We start from the raw sequence: 21212 nt of genomic DNA, 5'->3' as shown, positions 1-21212 counted from the left end.
ACCATCGCACAAAGCTTGTTACAGCTTATAGTTTGTCTGAGGAAAAGCACTGTATGGACACCTTTACAAAATGCTATTTTGTATGGCCAGAAACATTTCCACCTATTCCTGAATTTCACTTATTTACATGGATGTGGCAGGGCCTGCTGAATTTTTCGACTTTCAAATTCCAAAAATCAGGGGAGCTAAAAAGATTAAATTAATGTAGTTTAGTTTAGCTGGGTAAGTCAATTGCATGTAAAATTGCATAGAAAAACCTCCTCACTGAAGAAATTTGCAAAAATAAAGTTTCACTTCCTAAAATGACAAGTCACTGTGACTTGTAACAACCCTGTAACAATGCTCACCCACTTACAGTTGAAGGGAATTTTGATCTATAAACTGACACACCTATTTCCCGCTTATTCAACTGTTCTTGGATTGGGGTTTTTTTTGGGGGGGCATAAATCAAGTCCCAAAGAAAACCGTACAAATCTCATATTTTTTCCTAAAGGCTGAGTACAAATCAAATTGTAGACTTTTTCAGGTTAAAGCTTTTTGCCATTGCAGTCAAAACCCATCATCATATTTGAAAATATAGGTCAAGTAATTCCTTAGAACACTTTCAGAACTGAAGTCGAGGGCTTTGAAAAAAGACTTGTCGGGCAAACCTGATGTATAGAAATGTCACACAAGACCAGTTTGTGCATCATGGTAAACCATAGTTAATGGTTTGCCAGGAAAATGAAACTACTCTTGCTTCGCTCTTTCCCTAGGGAAGCAACAACCCATGATCCCTGACATAGCATTACACCAGAACCACAACTAGCAAGCTAAAATGTAGCATTGGCTTCACACTGTTGTTTATCTGGTGCAAAATAAAGCACAATGCCAAGTTAGGGATTGTGGTTTGTTGGTCCCACTAGGGGAGGAGTAAAGCATGAGCCATCTGTATGCTCACAGTAAGCTACTTACTGTGGCTTACTATGATGTGCAAACAAAGCCAGTGGCAAAGTAATTTAGGCTGCAATCCTATACACACTTACCTGGGAGCAAGCACTCAATGGGACTTACTTTTGAGTAGACATGTACAGGACTGCACGATAGTAAAGGAGAATCTTACAAAAATCTGAAATTTACTTGGCCAGACACAGAAAAAAATTCTGCTTTAGTTATTGCACTTTAGCAGTGTAAAGTACAGACTATGGAGGCTAGAATGTTTTCAGCAGAGGACAAGGCAACATGGTAGCCTAGGGACAGCAGCAACTTTCAAGTCTTATGAAGGGTGTGTTTTTGTAGTTTCAAGCAAACACCTTAAGCTCTGCATAAATTGGTTTGATTTCCCACTTTCTGCCCCAGAGGACCTTCCTATCAATCTAAACAGAACTGTGCTAACAGATATTGGAAATAATTAACTGCCCTATTATGAATGTTCCATCAGCGGATGCCAGATGGAATTATCTTCCCTCTATCCCCCCGACATGCAATTCATGGTTGGTGGGTGGGTGGGTATCTCCTGATCCATAGTGGCAATTCTGTAGGGGCACCCGGGGGGGGGGGGGGATAAGCCCCAATGAGCTAGTGAGACTTGTTGAGTGGGTTCCCAACAGTTTAGCTGAACCCAGCTCAACATGTTTGGTAACTGTGTTAGCTACTTCTGCAGGTTGTCGCCAATAGAAATAACCAAGGTAGCTATGGGGATGTGGGTGGCGCTGTGGGTTAAACCACAGAGCCTAGGACTTGCCGATCAGAACATTGGCGGTTCGAATCCCCGCGACAGGGTGAGCTCCCGTTGCTCGGTCCCTGCTCCTGCCAACCTAGCAGTTCAAAAGCACGTCAAAGTGCAAGTAGATAAATAGGTACCACTCTGGCAGGAAGGTAAATGGCGTTTCCATGCGCTGCTCTGGTTCGCCAGAAGCGGCTTAGTCCTGCTGGCCACATGACCCAGAAGCTGTACGCTGGCTCCCTCGGCCAATAAAGTGAGATGAGCGCCGCAACCCCAGAGTCGGCCACGACTGGACCTAATGGTCAGGGGTCCCTTTACCTTTACCTTTTTAAGGTAGCTATGAGCCTTCGGAAGGTCACAGGAAAAGTCACAGAAAGCTTATCAGCTGGAGAGATTCATTTATAATTAGCAGCGACTGGTTCAATTCATGCATCACACTCAGCCATGGTTTTGCACTAACCCTGTAGGAACCAATTTTGCCAGCCAATTGTAAATTATGTTTTCCCCCCCAATTCGAACATTCCACTGAATCTTGGATAGCCTTCCTGAACCAAGGTTTAGTGTGATGTCTGAACTGAGCCACTGTGAGCATCTCCCTCTCACCTGAGTGTTGTCTTAAGTGTTTTAAAACTCACCCCAAGGAATTTGGCCCTTATTCTGGGGTCCATGAGGTAGTGGGCTTGGTGGGTCAGAGAGGGTTCTTTTGTGTCCAGGGGGTGGGGGAGGGGGCCTCTTCTTAGACAGAGTGGAGCTGCCACTAGTGGTTTGAGTGCTTAAAGGAAGGGTTGAAGGAGGGCCAGGCGGACCTGCAAAATCAAACAAACAGCCTTTTACCAACACACAGAAGGGTTAGCACCAAAGCAGTACAAAAGGAATTACCAAAACAAAAAACAAAACAAACACCAGACCACATTAAAGCAAAGGACTGAAAAGCAACAACAAGCAATTCCAAACTTTAACAACACTCTTATTACACTCTAAGCCTTTCTGGCTGTGTAAGTAATGTTGACTGGAACAGTACACGTATACACAAACACACTTGGCATATCAGAGACAAGGCACCCTAAAGGAATTTCAGTTTAATATTTAATCACAGCAGACAGTGCTTAAATTACTTAATTATTATCTATTTTTAAATAAATCTATTATCTATTTTAAATTATTATCTATTTTAAAATAAATCTATTCTCTATTTTAAATTATTATCTATTTTAAAATAAATGAGGGAGGAAAAGAACAGATGTGGATTGGAAGCTACTTTCTGCTAAAGCATGCACCACTGAAAGCAGATACAGAAAGCCAACAACCTAGGCAAGGGGTACATTCCAGGGATTGAGCCTAAAGCCAAAATTGTGTATAGTTAATACTCACTAGGTTCAATGGCGGGTGGGCTTGCCAAAGTAATTTTATTCATTTTAAAAAATTAAATTTATATACTGCCCTTCATCCGAGGATCTGAGGGCAGTTTACAAGATAAAAATACAGTATAAAAGAACAAAATAAATGGTTAAAACTGAACAAAACAATAAGCCCCCACCCAATACATTTAAAAGGTCGTAGAATATTAACAAACCAAAGGCCTGGTTGAAGAGGAACTCGGCCTACTTTCTGCCCCTTTTTAATCTTTTTTTTATTTCTTTTGCCATGCATATAAAGCTGAATGCACACAAGTTAAATGTGCGTAAGTTGCAGGCTTGCTGTACTATCTTTGGTGGCTTTCTGTACAGCAGATCCTACCATTGCTAATGCATTGTGTGTTTAGCCATTCATACATAAAAGAGATCACGGTTCAAACGTGCGTATCTAAATTACAATAATTTTGCTTCCATCTATTTTAACATTTAAACCTTAAAAGCATGTTAAACGTAAGTTTTATTGGGTGTCCTATATAGACACCATAACAAATAAATAAGAAACATAGCTAAAAGACCAATTTGGTGATAATACGGAGAATAGCAAATGTACTAGATTGTTTTATAGATTACAATAACACTGTGAAGTGCTTAACATTACATAAATGCAATTTGTCATTAAAATGTTAAAAAGAGAGAGAATCTACTGCCTTGTTATACTGTCATATAAGATCAATGCCATATAAGTAATGAAGTGGATGTTATGCTCTAATGACAGATTAGCCGTAAAAGATGCTGAAATTCTGAGATACAAAAATCGCTTTGGTTGATTAAAAATTCTCATTGGTAAATAAAGTGAAATACATACTATTATTACTACTACAAAACATACCTTTGAATACAAAGTAGATGATACAAATAAGTGCACTGAATCTTAGAAGAAATTAGAAGATGGCTTTCATTAAAAGTACACCATGTTTTAGCTTGTTTTGAATCAAAACAAACAAGATGCAGACACTTGACTATGTAACAACACAGTGGAACCTTGGTTTCTGAGCGTCTTGGAAGCTGAAAGATTTGGAACCCGAACGCCAAAAACCTGGAAGTAATTGCTTCCGTTTTCAAACGCGCCTTGGAAGTTGAACGGCTTCCGCTATGTGTTTTTTCATTTTTTTAAATGGATTTTGCTGACTGCCCATTGATCCTCGATTTTCAAACATTTCGGAAGTTGAACGGTCTTCCGGAACTGATAACGTTCGAAAACCGAGGTTCCACTGCACTGTGACATCCTGCATAAGGTCAGGGGTTATCATTGCAAAGGTATATTATGTTAGTCATTGTTCTGATTCTGTATTGCTTATATTATTGTTTATCTCATTATCTACCTGGTTAAAGAGTGAAAATGGGCAAATATTCGTTTTAAAAGTTGCACTACCTCAGAAAGAATGGAGAAATCTATTATAACAGTCTAAGGGTCTATCATTATCCAGAGAAAACAGGTGCAAGTACAGTTAGACAAACCTAATATTTATTGCAAACACAAGCTGCTCATTAAGTTGCACTGCAATCTAAACAGCTGCATACACATTTAGGAGGCAAGTGCACAGCATGGGTACCACAGCAGATAAAAATTTCAATTAAGGGAACACTGAAGTCAAATTTAGCTTGAATAAATAGCGCAACACACAAAACAGCATAGAATCAAATGTCTACACAAGTAGAGGTGGATGAAGATTGCAACAATAATTCATATAAACCTTCTTACATGCCCTGTAATACTTCTATGCAAAATGACACTGGATGAAGCCCAACAGAGATTAATGGGGCTCCCTTCAAGTTAACTGTGTATAGGATTGCAGCTTTAGTCAAACCATGCCAACTGGTTTGGTGCCATAGCTCCAAAGATCTTTGACAACTTAAAGCAGCAAAGCATCTGCTTTGGTAGATACAGGCTCCAGTGGCTGATATTTCTCCAGACTCAGGAAAATAGCTAGTGAAGAAACTCTTTGCTATGCAAAAGTGTGCTCCGAATCAGTCACGTGGCTGATCCCAGCCAACTGAGGGTTATGTAGTAAAAAGAATGATGCCTCAATACTACATAGCCAAGGAGATTTGAATATCCACTGATGTCATTGGAGGCAATCCTGAAATAGGTTAATTCCTGCATACCCCACCCCCCTTCAAAGCACTGAAAAATCACCAGAATGTAGTGACTGAGCGCCATGGGCAAGGAAAGCTTTAATTTAGCTAAAGCAGTTTGCAAAAAGTCACCTTCTCCCTTTTAGTTCAGTCCTAGTTTTGTTCTAACTTTCTGGAGAATCACCTGGTTACCTGCTCATCATTGCTCTACTAGAAATAGAATATTTTACTTGATTGTTTCCACCATGGTCTGGATTAGGTGGGGTGCTCTGATGGAGAGTCTGATGTACTTATCTCGTCAAGACTTAGGTCAATTTAGCATTAGAACTGTGGGCAGAATGAGCATTAACCAAACCTTACTCAAGCAACTGTTTCTTAAAAGTGAAGCAAGCACCTGAGTACTGTTGGATACTTGGTGCTTTAACAAAAGAGGTTTCTAATAGCCTTCAAACTATTATTGTCCATTTATGAAAGAAAATTATAAACCTTCTGTTTGAGCCCTGAAAACATTTCAAAAAAGGAAAATCCCAGTTAACCACAAAAGTTTTACAACAAGTGTTTGGTATTTAATAACATACCTTTACCAGCATTTCTGGGAGGGAGTGGAGGGGCATCTACTCCTGTTGGAGAAGTTGCGGAGTCTATGCTTGCGGAGACAAAAATCTGATTGGGGAAGGCTCCATAGGAGAGTCGCTGTTTGTCCCTTGGAGTGCTAAGACCAGGAAGAGCCATTTTGTCTTGGGGAGAAGTACTGGAGGAGTGACAAAAGCTCTGGGGTCTTGGGGAACGCTCCTTCTTTATCGGACTAGGCTGTGGGAAAATTTAATAGACTCATTATAATTGTGCACCATCCAGTTGTTGTTTTTTTTAAAGGGTAATGCTGATGAAAGAGAAAGAACTATTACACAAACATATATTTGTGCTTCTCAGACTTTGCGATCCCTCTGACCAGTAGGCAGCACTATACAATTTGGCTTCAGTTGACTCTTACCTAGCAGACAACCCAAAATCAATCTCCAGCTTCACTAATATACGGACTGCCATGTTTCTCTTTACTTCGGGCTTTCTGTCTAACCAGGAAACTGTCTTTCGCTTAAGGCCTGAGACAGATGTGGGTAACAGTAGGCCTTTATGTTTTCAAAAATGGTGATCTGTTCAAAAAGAAAAAAGAAGAAAGGGGGATCTGCCACTGCTTCTTTATCCCAGAATATTAGGTGTAACCTGATACCTTCGGCACCTAGCAGAGATTAATTCAATCAGTTCCCAATCTCAATTAGGTGACTAAATGCAGACCTCATGGTCACAACATTCAGCCTTATTTTGTACTTTTTATACTTCTGGGTACCCCCGCACTCATCTTCCCACCTCCTGCTTTTTGTAAAATCCAACCTGACGAAGAATTCTGGAGTGCCAGAAAGCCTGCTCATTATTTTATGTCATTTTGGTTGGTCCCTAATGTGGATTTGGGGTTTTTTTCATAAGGACCAATATGGTTCCCTCTTTGTTTGTCTGTTTTAGAAATATATGAATACAGCAGTACCTCGGGTTACAAACACCTCAGGTTACAGACTCCGCTAACCCGGAAGTAGTACCTTGGGTTAAGAATTTTACCTCAGGATGAGAACAGAAATCGCGTACCAGTGGCAGCGGGAGGCCCCATTAGCTAAAGTGGTACCTCAGGTTAAGAACGGTTTCAGGTTAAGAATGGACCTGTGGAACGAATTAAGTTTGTAACCAGAGGTACCACTGTACTGTTAACATAGATGCAAAAAGTTGCCAAGAAGAAATTGAAAAAAGTTCATGCAACCCAACGATATACAGTGGCACCTCGGGTTAAGTACTTAATTCGTTCCGGAGGTCCGTTCTTAAGCTGAAACTGTTCTTAACCTGAAGCACCACTTTAGCTAATGGGGCCTCCTGCTGCTGCCACGCTGCCGGAGCACGATTTCTGTTCTCATCCTGAAGCAAAGTTCTTAACCCGAGGTACTATTTCTGGATTAGCGGAGTCTGTAACCTGAAGCATATGTAACCTGAAGCGTATGTAACCTGAAGCGTATGCAACCCGAGGTACCACGATATAAATTGATCTCCTGTGTACTTAAGAATGATAGTGTTAAATGCACACACACAGCTTTGCAGTATACTTTCCATTATGTGAGCAAACCTGCTCCCAACAGCAGAAAAGAAATTCTCTAAAACCACTTGGCGAAACAAGTTGTAGCATAATGTTCAAACTTGGACAAAATATAGCTGTTTATTAACTATGCAGTTCTGTTTGTTTGTACATAGCTTTGCAACATATATAATGGAGCATGAACATTTTTTAAAAGACGAGAAAGAGCTTTTGGTGGAGGAAGGTTTTGGTGGAGGAATTTGTCAGAGATATAGTGCTTAACGTCCATAGGAAAATGTGTATTTTGAACCCTATGGGGGAGATGCTGTTTCTACTCCAAATTGTGTACCACTATTGCAGGTTTCAAATTGTAGGTTTAGATCCTCATGAGGAGAGGGAGCAATTGGAAGGAGAAAATTTACAAGTACAAGGAGGGTTAAGCACTCCCCTCCCACTTCTCTGCTCTGAGGGTTGGATCCAAAGTTTGTTCATTCCATTATTTCAAAAAAGAAATAAAAAAGGGAAAGTGTACAGCAGGATTCTATTATGTATGTCTGCACATTGTGTAGCTTGCTTCTAAGTCCCAGTAACTTGTCGACAGTTTTAGTTAAATAGTTATTCCGTATTTGAGAACAAATTTTATATGATTCGTTGAATGCCAGGTAAATGTTTTAGTCTCTTCCAGTCCTTAGATCTCTGATATCTTCAATATGTCTATAGACCTTCTCAAGTGCTTGAGAATTTCCCCATTTTGTGTTAGTCATTTGTTCTATATTTTATGATTTTGTGATGGCTTAATGATTTTATTGTACGCTGTCTTGATATTTTTCTTAATCAGATGGTGGTATATAAATGTTCTTATAAATGAATTAAACAGAGTGGCTGGGGAAACTCAGGCAGATGGGCAGGGTATAAATAAATTAATAATAATAATAATAATAACAACAACAACAACAATTGTAGGTCTGAAACCTTCCATGGCCCACTAGTTAAAAGCTTCTTTATGGCCAAACTAGCACCTGATGTTGTGTGATGTCAGGTTGTTCAACTTTGAACCTGCGGCTTGCAAAGGAAGAATCAGGAGCAGCCTTAGAATGTACTCTCAATTCTTCCTTGACAATATGATGTCATGCAATGGAAGAGGTGAGCATAGTTTGGGTCACACCATGCTGTAGCTCAAATAGAGAAGCCTGGCAGGCTGGAGGTTCCCCACCACTGATTTACAAATTATTGAAAATATCTATTTGTGAGATTAAGATCAGTTACTAATCCATGGACTACATAACAGTGGTTTAATGCAATTATAGCTACTCTTTTCTAATGTGTTGATTGTTCTCCACAGCTCCTGGATAAGCTTAGCATTCCTTCAGCAACGTTTTCGGACTCAAACTTGGCTTCTAAACTTCCTCCTTCTGCACTCCTCCATGCAGCACGAACCATCTATTCCCAGACAAGCACATTAAGACTCTCATACAACTGCCTACGTGCAGTCTACTTATATATGTAAAGAACAATTGATTAGAACAGTGATTCAATATTAATGAAAGTAGAAGAGGAACAAGTAGAACTCCTCTTAAAAACAATATACGGAGAGAAATTATTAGATCAAAGCAACAGCTCTTACTGAGCTTCAGACTTCAGAGACCATGGAGGAATGATGGGTGCACTAAGAGTGCAGTCACCCCCAAAATTCAATGTGTAATAATTTGATCCAAGACTATTCCTTACCTTGTCATCCAAGTCATCATCGCTTTCATCCATTTCTTCCTGCCGAAGATTCCACTCATACTCTACGTGTACATGTGGATTTAGCTTTCCTGCTTTGGCCTGAGAAAGCTGAAAAGACATGCATTTTGGAAATGTTAAACTTACCTCTTTAAAGAAAAACTAATTGTGTCCTTTCCAGGGGCAATTTTACCATAGCTTGACTTATACAAGCTCTAGACTATCAACAGCAAGCAGAAAACCCTAAATTCTTGTTTTCAGAGTCCGCTTTGAAAAATAAAAGACCCAGAACCCTGTGATTTGGACTAGGCCTACAGGCTTGGTTACAGTCACCCTTCTGCAAGTGGAGTTGGTCTGAGAGGCCAGCAGAGGCTGCCACTCACTAAAGGAAGACAAGGAGGTACTTTTGTTGACATCCCCATTTCCTCCCATGCTGTACAGAGAGTTCTCCAACTCACTGTAGCAGATGGGGCGTGTACCGGAGGAACTGGTGAAAACCACCCTGCTCTCTCATGAGCAGAACTTCACTAATAGGAACTACGGAACCATTCTACTGAACAATTAGAGGAATTTTCAGGCCCTTTCCCCTCTCATTTCCATTTGTGTAACATAGCATTCCCCCCTGCCCCTTACCAAGTCTTCACACTGGATAGATTTCAATCTCTTTGCTGTGTCCAGAGCAGTCTCTCCAGTTTGGTTTACTAGAAAATTTAAATATGATATTAAATAGTCAAACCGTGCTGCAAAAAATATAATAAATTCCAGGACTCTATATTTAAAAAATAGAATATGAAAACCAAGCTATTGATATGCACAACAAGAATGATCTTGGAGAACAGCAGAACCCACTGAACAATGGGAACAATTCAAGCTTATGAAATTACCACAGTTCAGAACTAAGGAATTCAGTTTTAGCTAGAATGTTGTACAGAATGAAAGGGGATTTATTGCTTTTCTTCTGCAAGCAATGTTGATGTGCAGTGGTTAGCAGCTGAGAGCTAGGTACTAGAAGCAAAAGAATGATATGGGGAGCCTAAAGTGCTCTATTCTTGCTGGATCCTGGAACAGCTCTTTATTTTGGGAGTACTACAATGACACCCCAACTATTACTTCTCAATTGTAAAGCTGTATAGTTATGAATCTTCAGAGTCCAAAGGCTCAGAAGGAACATTTTAAAAAACGGAAGCTGACATTGTAAATGTTACTCTGAATTTTCACTATCTGGGAAAGCAGGAGCAAAGTAGTATCTAATTTTAACAAGTTAACATCAAAGGCAATATAACTGAGTCAAATGATCAAAGGTGCATTTGAAATATGAGAAAAATGCAAATCAGGAACCACCAAGGGATTTGCACCAAGGGCTTTTTTAAAAATTACTTGAGGAAGATTTTTAATTACTTCAAGTCTGTGTCTAAGTTAAACAATTTCCTTCTTCATCAGCTACACTTTTTCTTGGTTAATGAACTCTTCACATCCCTGTTTAAAGATTTCATCCTTTAAAACCTTTCTGTATGGAATATTGAAAATATTCTGAAGTTACAGACTTGCTCACCTATATCTATAGTTGGCTTCCCCTTCAAAAGCAATTTCAAACATTCAGGCTTATTATATATACTGCAGTAGTGCAGAACCGTATTCCCCAATGCTGTCTGTTTATCCAGGTTTCCACTAAAAAACAAAGGGAAAAAACAACATTAGTGCTTTATAACAAATAATTCATATTGTGTTTGTTGTGTGCTATGCATGCAAGTGCACACACATCAATGTATATTATTCTATATTGACAAAAGCATTTAACAAGGGGGGGGGAATAGTGATAGATTTTCGGACCCTTTCAGTACTTGGAGTACCTTTTGAGGGTACTCAAAGGTACTCCAATATTGAGGTACTTCAATAATAGAAGCCGTCCTGTTCCCCCATCTCATCTGTAATATATCTCTAGCATGCAAGCTTTCTATAATGTAAAATACCATGGTAAGCAATCTTTTTGCCCCCACACCCTGCCTCAAATTTGACAGACTTGGGTATATTGCTATTCCCCTCCACAAATACAAAAAAAAAAACTTGTGGCAACTGCTAGAACAAGATTAAGCTAAAGCTTGCGGTGGCAGGATAAGCAGTCAAGGTTCCTCATGCAATGGTACCTTGGTTGTCAAACTTAATCTGTTCCGAGAGTCCGTTCGACTCCCGGAACCATTCGAAAAACAAGTCGCAGCTTCTGATTGGCTGCAGGAGCTTCCTGCACTCAATCAGAAGCTGCGTCAGCTGCTTTGGAAATTCAGCTTCCAAAGAATGTTTGAAAACCTGAACACTTACTTCCGGGTTTTCGGTGTTCGGGAGCCAGAACGTACGCGTACCAAGACATACAAGAACCAAGACATACAAGGTATGACTGTATTCAGAAATTGTTACAAGAGCAGGAAGGTGGAGATTTGAGGCCATGTCAGAGCCCAAAAGAGAGAGAGAGAGAGGTGGTGACGAGTGCATGTGGCAGAATGTGTGATGCATGATGGAGCAAAAGGAAATAAATTCCAACTTTACATTGATACATTCTGAACTGGTGGTGAACAGTTCGTTTTGGAGCTGTTCTAGATAGCTCCATTAAAATATCGAATAGGGGGTCAAATTTAAAATACTGGCAACATTCATTTCATTCTCCCTCTCCCTCTCTCTCACACACAAGCCCAACAAAAAACCACAAATGCATGGAGCGCAACTGCAGCACAAGGAAACTGGGCTGGCCTGGTCCTTTCCATGCTATTTTCCCACCAGAACCCCCCAAAATGCTGGCATTTCTGTTGACTGAAAATAGCTTTGGGGGGCAGCTTGGGGTGTTTTATGGCAGGGAAACAATGTTGGGAAGATGGGCCCCTGTATGGCTGCTTTTTGGAAAAAGAAGAAAAAGCAAGTTGCTGTTTTAAGAGTAGTTAACCCTTGGTTTGATAGCTGCACAACTTTTCTTAACTGGAGTATCAGGCGTAATTGGATTTTCAAAGTCTGGTGGAAACTGAAGTTTATGTTTGCAGCTAAGAGGCAAGTAGGTGGCCTTTACCAGTTTTGTACCAGGAAGTCAACCAGGTGGAGTGAGGTCTGGTCAGCAGTCCGGACTGCTAAATGAAGGGCTGTTTCACCCGGCTCCTAAGGATAGGGGGGAAAATGGTTGCAGGATTAAAGATTCTCAGGTTCATTCCAACTGGGTAAAAATGTTATGACACAAGTTATTTCTCCCAGCCAGAACACATTAAAGCCATTCACAGAATTACTACATCTAAAGTGGAGTAGATACAACGAGCTACTAATCTCATGTGTGCACAAGCATTTGTTAAAATTTAATGTAAATTTTCCTCTGGACAAAATAATACACAATATAATAGAAACATGTGCCAAGGTGAGTTGCATAGCTGATCCTTATCAGCTATTGTTCTGCTGCACGTTATCTATTTACAGTGGTACCTTGGTTTACAACTGTAATCTGTTCCGGAGGTCCGTTTGTAAACCAAAACAGGTTGCAACCCAAGGCGCGCTTTCGCCAATGGGGCTTCCAAAAAAAATTTGTTCGTAATCCCCCCAAAATGGGCTGTGATCCAAAAAAAGGTTGCAAACCAGGACACGCACTTCCGGGTTTGATGTGTCTGTAATCCAGAACGTATGCAAACCAAGGTACCACTGTATAGTGTTGTGTGTTGTTATAATGCTCGTACCTTTCATAATTCGACTAGTATCTTACCTGTCCAGTCTCCAGCAGTGGCTCCATTAGTTCGACCCCTTCTGCATAGACTTGGATTAGTGCAAGTAAATCCCTGGATTTAACAGCCTCAAGTAGTTTATTCAGTTTAGCTGCTGCAGATGCACAAGTCTTTCTGGAGAACTTATGATCCACATACTTAGCAGTAATAAATTCTTTACGTGCAGTCCTGAAAATGGGGGAAATATTACTAGAAGTCCCATAGGAATTAGAAGAATGCTTTTTAAAAAATAATTTAATTTTGTATTTAAGGCCACAAATTCATTTTAAAGATATTCCTTATCTGAACAATTTAACAGTAACTTGTTCGCCTATTATTCTCTATAGAGACTATAGTTTGCTCGATGCTTTTACCATAAAGCCCTCTAAATCAAAAATTGCCCCTCCGCACCAAATCCTATGTATTATAAATGTCCAATTCCAGTTCGGTCTAGAAATGCTAACTAAAAGTATTTTTTGTGTAAGCAGGCTATGTGTTAAAATTCTGAGATTTTCAAACCCTCAAAACTATGAAGAACATCTTAAGACGATTGCATGGAGTGTCCTAGGCAACATTTCATAAATTGAGCCAGTGAGGCAAATGTGACTGGTCCACAGGTACTCCTAAATCCATGTAACATTCCTCTTTCAAGATCAGATTATAGCAGATAAGCATATGTAATTGTCCAAACGCCAAACAGAAAGTGATAGCTTGAAACTGCAGGAGGGAATGAGCAAAAAGATGAAAGAGGGAAGTAATACTAAAGAATGAAAGAGAGCATGGAATCATTAAGGGCAGAAGAGGATCAGACTTGGTTAACTGAGTGGCGGGAGAATAGGAGGCAGCCACACAATGACACTCTTTTTTTAAAAAAATCTAATTAGATGGGACTGGAGTGGTGCTGTAGGCAGAAATGCAGCTCAGGAAGTAAACAAAAAGTGACGTTATTCGCTGCATTTTGTCATCATAAGACATCATTCAGAAAGTGTGTATTATCAGATTTTTACCAGCAGGCTAAAGTCACGCTTGTAAATCTTGCATGAAAGTTTGAGCTTTTCTTTTCTTTTCACAAATCACTCAAAATAATCAAACAACAAGAAGACTAGCTGTGCAACAATTTTTCCCCAGAACCACTGGGTTGGGAACATGAACAAAACTTTAGAAGTTCACTGCAATTTGTCGAGAAAAATGCATTAAACTATTAAGAGATAGAACTAGATCGGGCATAAGCAAACTCAGCCCTCCAGATGTTTTGAGACTACAATTCCTATTATTCCTGACCACAGGTCCTGTTAGCCAGGGATGATGATGATGATGATGATAATAATAATAATAATAATAATAATAATTCTTTATGTATACCCTGCCCTTCCCGGTTCAGAATGATGGGATGATGGGAATTCTAGTCCCATAACATTTGGAGGGTCAAGTTTGCCTTTGCCTGAAGTAGATGCACTAAAGGACAATAAAAGCATTAGCTTAAAGCATCTAAGAGCAAATTCAACCATTTGCTTGCAAACTTGCAATGTCTCAACTGGTAGCAAAAAGGTCTGTCAGACATGTGAAAACTGCACCTCTATTATCAAGCTTAGAATAAAAAATAGTCTTTTATTTTCAGTGTGCTTGCAGAAATGGGACAAAATTTTACTGTGGGAAAAGTAATCTCTGCCCTGGCTCTGAACTTTGTTTTTTTTTCACTATAATTTTTGTGGTCCAAACAAGGCGAGGTACAAGAGGCAATCCACAGGTTTTCCCCACCAATTCTTTCACATTACCACTGATGTTTTTCTTTCATGTTACCATTGGTATTTATTACAAGACTTAATCCTGTCTTTCCAAATTAAAAATGCCTTATGCAAGTATGAACACCAAACACATGCTGCTTCTGCCTATTATGCTTTTTTATTATTATTAAAGTAAGCAACATGAATATCAGCTGAGGGGGAGGAGACAATTTTGTGAAAAACGCCATCTGAAAAGTTGCTCAACATTTGCTGCTTGTTAAGAAAATTAATGTATTGGCTTTGCTTTATCAGTCTCTCTAGGTCCATGAAACAAGACGTATATTAATTTTGTCCGCATGCAATACTTTCCCCCATGACTTACATATCACTTGATGGAGTAGGTTTTGGAGAAGGACTTGGTAAATTCCCCTCCATAATTTCATTAAAACTATTGTTTCCAATGTTCTTGGCCAGCTGTGGAAGATAGAGAACAAGAGTATTCATCTAAAGACTTTTAATGTGTAGTATTAGAAGTATACCGCGTTTTCAAAGACACAGCCAGATAACCCTCCCCGCAGAACAGCATAGGTCTTCTGAGAAACCTTCCCCTTAGAAACTGAAGTCTGCTGTTACCAAACATTTGGCACTCAAGCAAATAGTACAAAAATCAAGATACCCACCAGAACTGAGCACCCTGAAAGAAAAATAACATAGTAGTACTCTGCTGCCTTGCAGTGGGAGAACTGAGAAGCAGAGCTCACTTCATCGGCCCTCCAGATGCTTTGGGACTACAATTCCCATCATCCCTGACGACTGGTCCTGTTAGCTAGGTATCATGGGAGTTGTAGTCTCAAAACATCTGAAGGGCCGAGTTTGCCTATGCCTGTTTCAGGCTGTAAACCTGTAGGTGGGAACTGTCTTGTCTTGACTGTATAAAACACATATCAAGCCAGGCCACTGATCCATCTGGTTTCAGATAGAAGTCTTTCCCAGTCCTGCCTGGAGATGCCAGGGACCTTCTGTGTGCAAAACATGCACGCTGCCATTTCCACATCTTTGTAACATTATGCTTAGCAGTAACTGCCCAGATACGTTAATTCTAAGCCTGGTGAATTTTATGTTGCTTACCAAGAGTTCAGATGTTCCTAATTTGTCTAGCTCTATAGACTGGATTCGAGAAATATGAACACCCATTTCTCTATGTATTCCAGAGCACTCTATACAGGTTAAAATACCCAGGTTCGTTGAAAGCCATGTTGGATCTGAACAAAAAAACAGAAGAAAAAACAAACAGCATTTTAAAAAGTGTTTTTCTTCTTATAACAGCAGGACAGCTATTGATATTTTATACATCTGTTAAACTTTGAATCTGGGTGACGAATAAATCCCTAGAAATAAAACATTTGGGCAGACAGTTTCCACATTAGGAAAAATATATTTAATGCACGTAAAAAATACCTGGCGATCCACAATCACAGCAGACATCATTTCCAGGAAATCTCTGTATGTCATCAATAATGGCTTTTGTAAGATCCTCTAAACTATTTTCCCCTGCACTTTGTTCTCCACGGAATGCCATATTTAAAGCTTCTTCTTTGCTGTTGGTCAATACTGATATCCATCTAATTTAAAATACAAAGAGGTTGTTTTTTAAAGTCTTTTCCCAATGTAAAAATCTTTAAAAGACAACTTTAAAAGACAAGGCAGGAAAGAACAGAAAGGTTATAGCACATGCTGATGTTAAACAGTAATCTGAACAGTAGAAAAGGACAACACAATAAATGGAACAGGTTAGAAATAAAACATGTAGGAAAAGTAGTAGAAAATGTGGGGGATATATATTTAGTAAGGACTAAATAAGAAGCCTGACAACATTGTGCAGCAGAATATTAACCACTAAAGTACTGCAGTTATGGAATATGTTAAAAACTCAGATCTTCCGGTTGCTAAGCATATGGTGTGTCAGGAGACGCAATCTTGAAGTAGCAGGAATGCTTGTAACTAAGATTTTATGATCCAAATAACAGTCGTTGGGAATAAATCAGTTCATTAACTTGTTAAGGTTAAAGAGATAGCTAACTTTAATGTTAATTAAACTGTGCCAGCTCTGAGGCTGGTGCAGCAGGGAAGCCCAGATCAGACCATCATGTTATTGGCAGAAGGGCCGGCTCAGGATCCAGTAGATCCTTTGCCAACCCATGCCCCTTTTGGGGGGTTCTTTTGGCTATAACCAGAAGCTTTTGCCTCCCCCCACCTGTGCAGGTGTGCTAAGGTGCCCCATCAAGCACAGTGGATCAGGGTTTGGATTGCATGGTAAGCAACCATACTTAACGGTGTTATATTTTAATTACTATGAATAAATATATTAACAGTGGTGCCCCGCAAGACGAATGCCTTGCAAGACGGAAAACCCGCAAGACGAAAGGGTTTTCCGTCTGCAGAGGCGCTTCGCAAGACGAATTTCCCTATGGGTTTGCTTCGCAAGACGAAAATTGACGAAAAATTTTGAGGGTTTTTTTTGCTCCAAAACCCCTTTTTCTGAATCGCTAAGCTGCTAAAAGCATTTTAGCAGCAAAACCGCTAATCCCCCACGGCTTAAAAAGCCGTTTTTAGCCCTTAAAGTGCCAATAGCGCTAATAGCGCTAATCCGTCAATGGGCTTGCTTCGCAAGATGAAAAAACCGCAAGACGAAAAGACTCGCGGAACGGATTCTTTTCGTCTTGCGAGGCACCACTGTACTTATATAGGTGGGATCTGCTAGCTTAATAGAAAAGTACATTTGCCAGAGACATCTGGGCTTGGGCCAGGCTAGGACAAGAGACTGCCAGAAAGAACTGTTGAAATGGGAAAGAATAGGAAACAGAAAGAACTAACGTACTGGGATACATGAAAAGGAGTACTAAACAAAAGTGTACAAAATTTGAAACATACTTAAGAAGAGCAAGCAAGAATTAGTGGACACCGACCTTAGCAAAGTCTGCTAAAACAGACTTGCCACATTTCTCCAACTGAGTAACCCATGGGTAGTCAAACTAAGGCCTGGGGGCCGGATCCAGCCCAATCGCCTTCTAAATCCGGCCTGGGAATCAGTGTGTTTTTAAATGAATATAATGTGTCCTTTTATTTAAAATGCATCTCTGGATTATTTGTGGGGCTTGCCTTGTATTTTTACATGAGTAGAATGTGTGCTTTTATTTAAATGCATCTCTGTGTTATTTGTGGGGCATAGGAATCCGTTCATTTTTTTTTTCCTTTCCAAAATATAGTCCAGCCCCCCATGAGGTCTGAGGGACAGTGGACAGGCCCCCTGCTGAAAAAGTTTGCTGACCCCTGGTCAGTAACCAGTCCATCCCCAAATTACAAATCTAACCTTGTTTTAATAGGCACATTTTAGCTGCCATATTTATGAGGTATATCATGAAATGTTTAAAAAACTGAACAACTCATTTCCAAATAATAATCAAGCATATTGCAAACCAGATAAACAAAATCTCACAAAAGGTACATGATGCCGTTTGGTTTCATTTATAAGTAATTGTCTGGAACAAAACAGAGCTGAACAAACAGCACTGCAATTCTCTGTAATGTGTTAAATATCTGAGACAGAAACGTGTGATTAGTTTTCATTCATTTATTGCTGTTAAATTCACCATGCACCTTCATTTTATTTGGCAAGTCTAAAACAGCCAATGTAGCATCGGAAGTGTTAAACACTGTTCTGAGCGGCAAACGTCCACAGCAGCTGCAGTCGAATGGCCATTACAGTGGTGCCCCGCAAGACGAATGCCTCGCAAGACGGAAATCCCGCTAGACGAAAGGGTTTTCCGTTTTGGAGGTGCTTCGCAAAACGAATTTCCTATGGGCTTGCTTCGCAAGACGAAAATGTCTTGCGAGTTGCTGCGATTTTTTCCCGCTCCCCACCCCCTTTTTCTAAGGCACTAAGCTGCTAATAGCCTTTTAGTAGCTAATCCGCTAATCCCTTAAGCCTTTAATAGCCGCTAATAGCCGCTAAACTGCTAATAGCGCTAATCCGCTAATGGGCTTGCTTCGCAAGACGAAAAAACCGCTAGACGAAGAGACTCACGGAACGGATTCTTTTCGTCTTGCAAGGCACCACTGTACTTTGTTCTGTTGGATTGTGTTATAGCTAATGTGAAATTACACTAGCTTGAGTTTTCATGGGGAGCTGAACAATCTTTTTCTGCTTCTTCCTTGATGCAAATTCTAACTAGCAGGTTATGCCCCGTACCTCCTCCCTGCAGCGTCCTCCCCCTCCCCTGCACATTAGCCTAGAAGTATGGAAAGAGGAAGTGTAGCCCAAGCTTCCTGTTTCAGAGGGACCACATAACACAAAAAACTGTTTCCATGCAAAACTATATATGGACAAAGGGTAGGCGGGCTCAGGCAAGCACAAGCTATGGCATTTTCTCTCTGTATGACTAGAAGAAAGCTGTTTCAGGCCCAGGCTGTCTGTTGCAGCAACCCAACATGACAGATGGCAGAGAATAGGAACCACATGGTGGATTTACACCTTATGAAGTCCCTTTTACTAGTTCTAGCCTGGGGGGGAAAGCAGGTAACAGTAAAGGCAAAGCGTTAACTCAACACTGCTCCTGTAAGTACCTGCTTTGGAAGGTTCTACTGCCCATGATGTCACCAAGAAAGGTCCGTATAGTTAAAGCCATGGTTTTCCCAGGAGTGATGTATAGAAGTGAGAGCTGGACCATAAAGAAGGCTGATCGCCAAAGAATTGATGCTTTTGAATTATGGTGCTGGAGGAGACTCTTGAGAGTCCCATGGACTGCAAGAATAACAAACCTATCCATTCTCAAGGAAATCAGCCCTGAGTGCTCACTGGAAGGAGAGATCATGAAGCTGGGGCTCCAATACTTTGGCCACCTCATGAGAAGAGAAGACTCCCTGGAAAAGACCCTGATGGAGGGCACAAGGAGAAGGGGACGACAGAGGACAAGATGGTTGGACAGTGTTCTTGAAGCTACCAACATGAGTCTGACCAAACTGCGGGAGGCAGTGGAAGACAGGAGTCCCTGGCGTGCTCTGGTCCATGGGGTCACGAAGAGTCGGACACAACTAAACGACTAAACAGTAACAACTGCCCATGATACAAGGAAGGAAAGCAGGGATAAAAATGGACAGATTCTCCTCCCAGAAGTGAACTGCCAATGAATCAAATCATGTCTGCAGGCCACAGGAGGGGCATGACTCATTTCACATTGGGCTGGGGAAGAATATGATTTCCCACCCCCCTTATGAAATATACAAAAAACCGATCTACTGAAAGTATTTTTAAATTATATGATTCATCCTTTATGGAGTATATATAACTGCCAGAGTAACAGGAGAATAAATGTGTGCGCCTCAGTAATGAAATTCAGGTTTTTGCCAACATAGTAGGCTATAAAGAATGAGAGGAAAAGTTCCCTTTGACAGTACGGATACCAAGTGCTAAACTCTGAAGGGCAATGACGTCAGCCAGTTTATAGCAGTCTATAACCCACACACACACTGGCTGCAAATCAGCATCCTAAAAACTGGCTTCTGCAAGCACTGGTGCTGGATCAATGGCATGAGATAAGCAACAATCTGAAGAGCTAGAACAAAGACTAGGGACTTAGCTATACAGGTGCAAATAAAACATTTTAAGTGTGTTTTAAGCGCAATATACAATGTGACTCTAGATGGCAATGGTGAGCCTTATGGAAAATTCAATGCATTTTTAAAAACCTTTTTTTTTTATTAAAAAAAAAAGCATTTTCAAAACTTTTTTTATATGTGTGTAGATTCCACCCAAGAGAACAGCTCAGAAAGGGAGGGAACGGGACTTAGACAAATCTTTCCACCAACGATTTCATCGCTGGTACTATTGGCAATAAACGGAATAGTATGTTCTACAACTGTATTTACTTTTATTTATTTATTTAATTTATATAAATAACTGAAATGGTCACGAAGGGCTTGGTAGAAGCACAAGGCAATTAACAGAGAGCCTTGAACATCATTTTCTTTATAAAAAAAATCATTAAAATTATGCACAAGCAATAATACGATTTAATACTATCGGGCTATGCAGGAAAGCATCAGTAGAATCACCTGAGGGGAAAGGGCTATAAAATTCAATACAATATATTCTTAAGGGGATTGGCAGGTGTCAGTGGCAACTCTCCCCTGGAAACCAGTTCTGGTAGAACTGGAAATTGAGTGTGATGCAATGGGCTGGGTCCTTAGCTTCCTTTGGTACAAGGCGTAAAAGGAAAATGGCAAATGTGGTTGGCAAGCAGTTCCCATTGGTTTTCTGCTGGGAGAGGTGAACGTAGTAAGCAATTACGTCCAGTTTAAAACCAGTTTTGCAAGCAAACATTTTGCACTGACTCAAGGAACAAAAATATTCTTACGCAACATAGTCTTGCTCGTCCTCTGCCTGAAAATGGTATGTTCTGTTATCTGGAACACAAACAGGTAAAGAAAATTAATGAACATATGAAATGAATTTTACATTGGGCTTTACATTAGATTATCGAAGCTTTCATGCCTTAAGTTAGCCAAGCCTATTTCGCAACCAAGGACATACGCTGAAATGAATCGTCAGCCCTTAAAAATATCTACTTCAAAAGACAGTGTTTTGATCACATTAAGAAATATACAAGTTAGCTCATTTATACGAAGTATCTGGAGGGGCTGATTTTGAAGCAAATATGCAACTTAGAATAA

General features: G+C 40.2%; 1 protein-coding gene across 6 annotated transcripts in view; it reads right to left on the bottom strand.

The window, feature by feature from the left end:
• The window catches only part of ASAP1 (ArfGAP with SH3 domain, ankyrin repeat and PH domain 1), a 133750-nt gene that overhangs the window by 13046 nt on the left and 99492 nt on the right, over positions 1–21212 (bottom strand). For 3 of the 6 annotated variants that reach the window (XM_083450476.1, XM_083450477.1, XM_083450478.1), the window contains 11 exons: positions 20897–20945; positions 15942–16105; positions 15612–15745; positions 14866–14957; positions 12762–12948; positions 12087–12172; positions 10587–10702; positions 9668–9735; positions 9038–9145; positions 5775–6006; positions 2341–2511 (listed from right to left, as the gene is read on the bottom strand). In XM_083450476.1, the coding sequence (XP_083306602.1) occupies positions 2341–2511; positions 5775–6006; positions 9038–9145; positions 9668–9735; positions 10587–10702; positions 12087–12172; positions 12762–12948; positions 14866–14957; positions 15612–15745; positions 15942–16105; positions 20897–20945 (1407 nt within the window). The remainder of the gene's footprint in view (positions 1–2340; positions 2512–5774; positions 6007–9037; positions 9146–9667; positions 9736–10586; positions 10703–12086; positions 12173–12761; positions 12949–14865; positions 14958–15611; positions 15746–15941; positions 16106–20896; positions 20946–21212) is intronic. The other 3 variants (XM_083450479.1, XM_083450480.1, XM_083450481.1) reach the window with 1 other exon arrangement.

This window comes from Podarcis tiliguerta, assembly GCF_965153285.1.
Source record: "Podarcis tiliguerta genome assembly, chromosome: 7".
In the NCBI taxonomy this organism is placed as follows: domain Eukaryota; kingdom Metazoa; phylum Chordata; class Lepidosauria; order Squamata; family Lacertidae; genus Podarcis; species Podarcis tiliguerta.
This window is presented reverse-complemented; position numbering and strand designations above follow the sequence as displayed.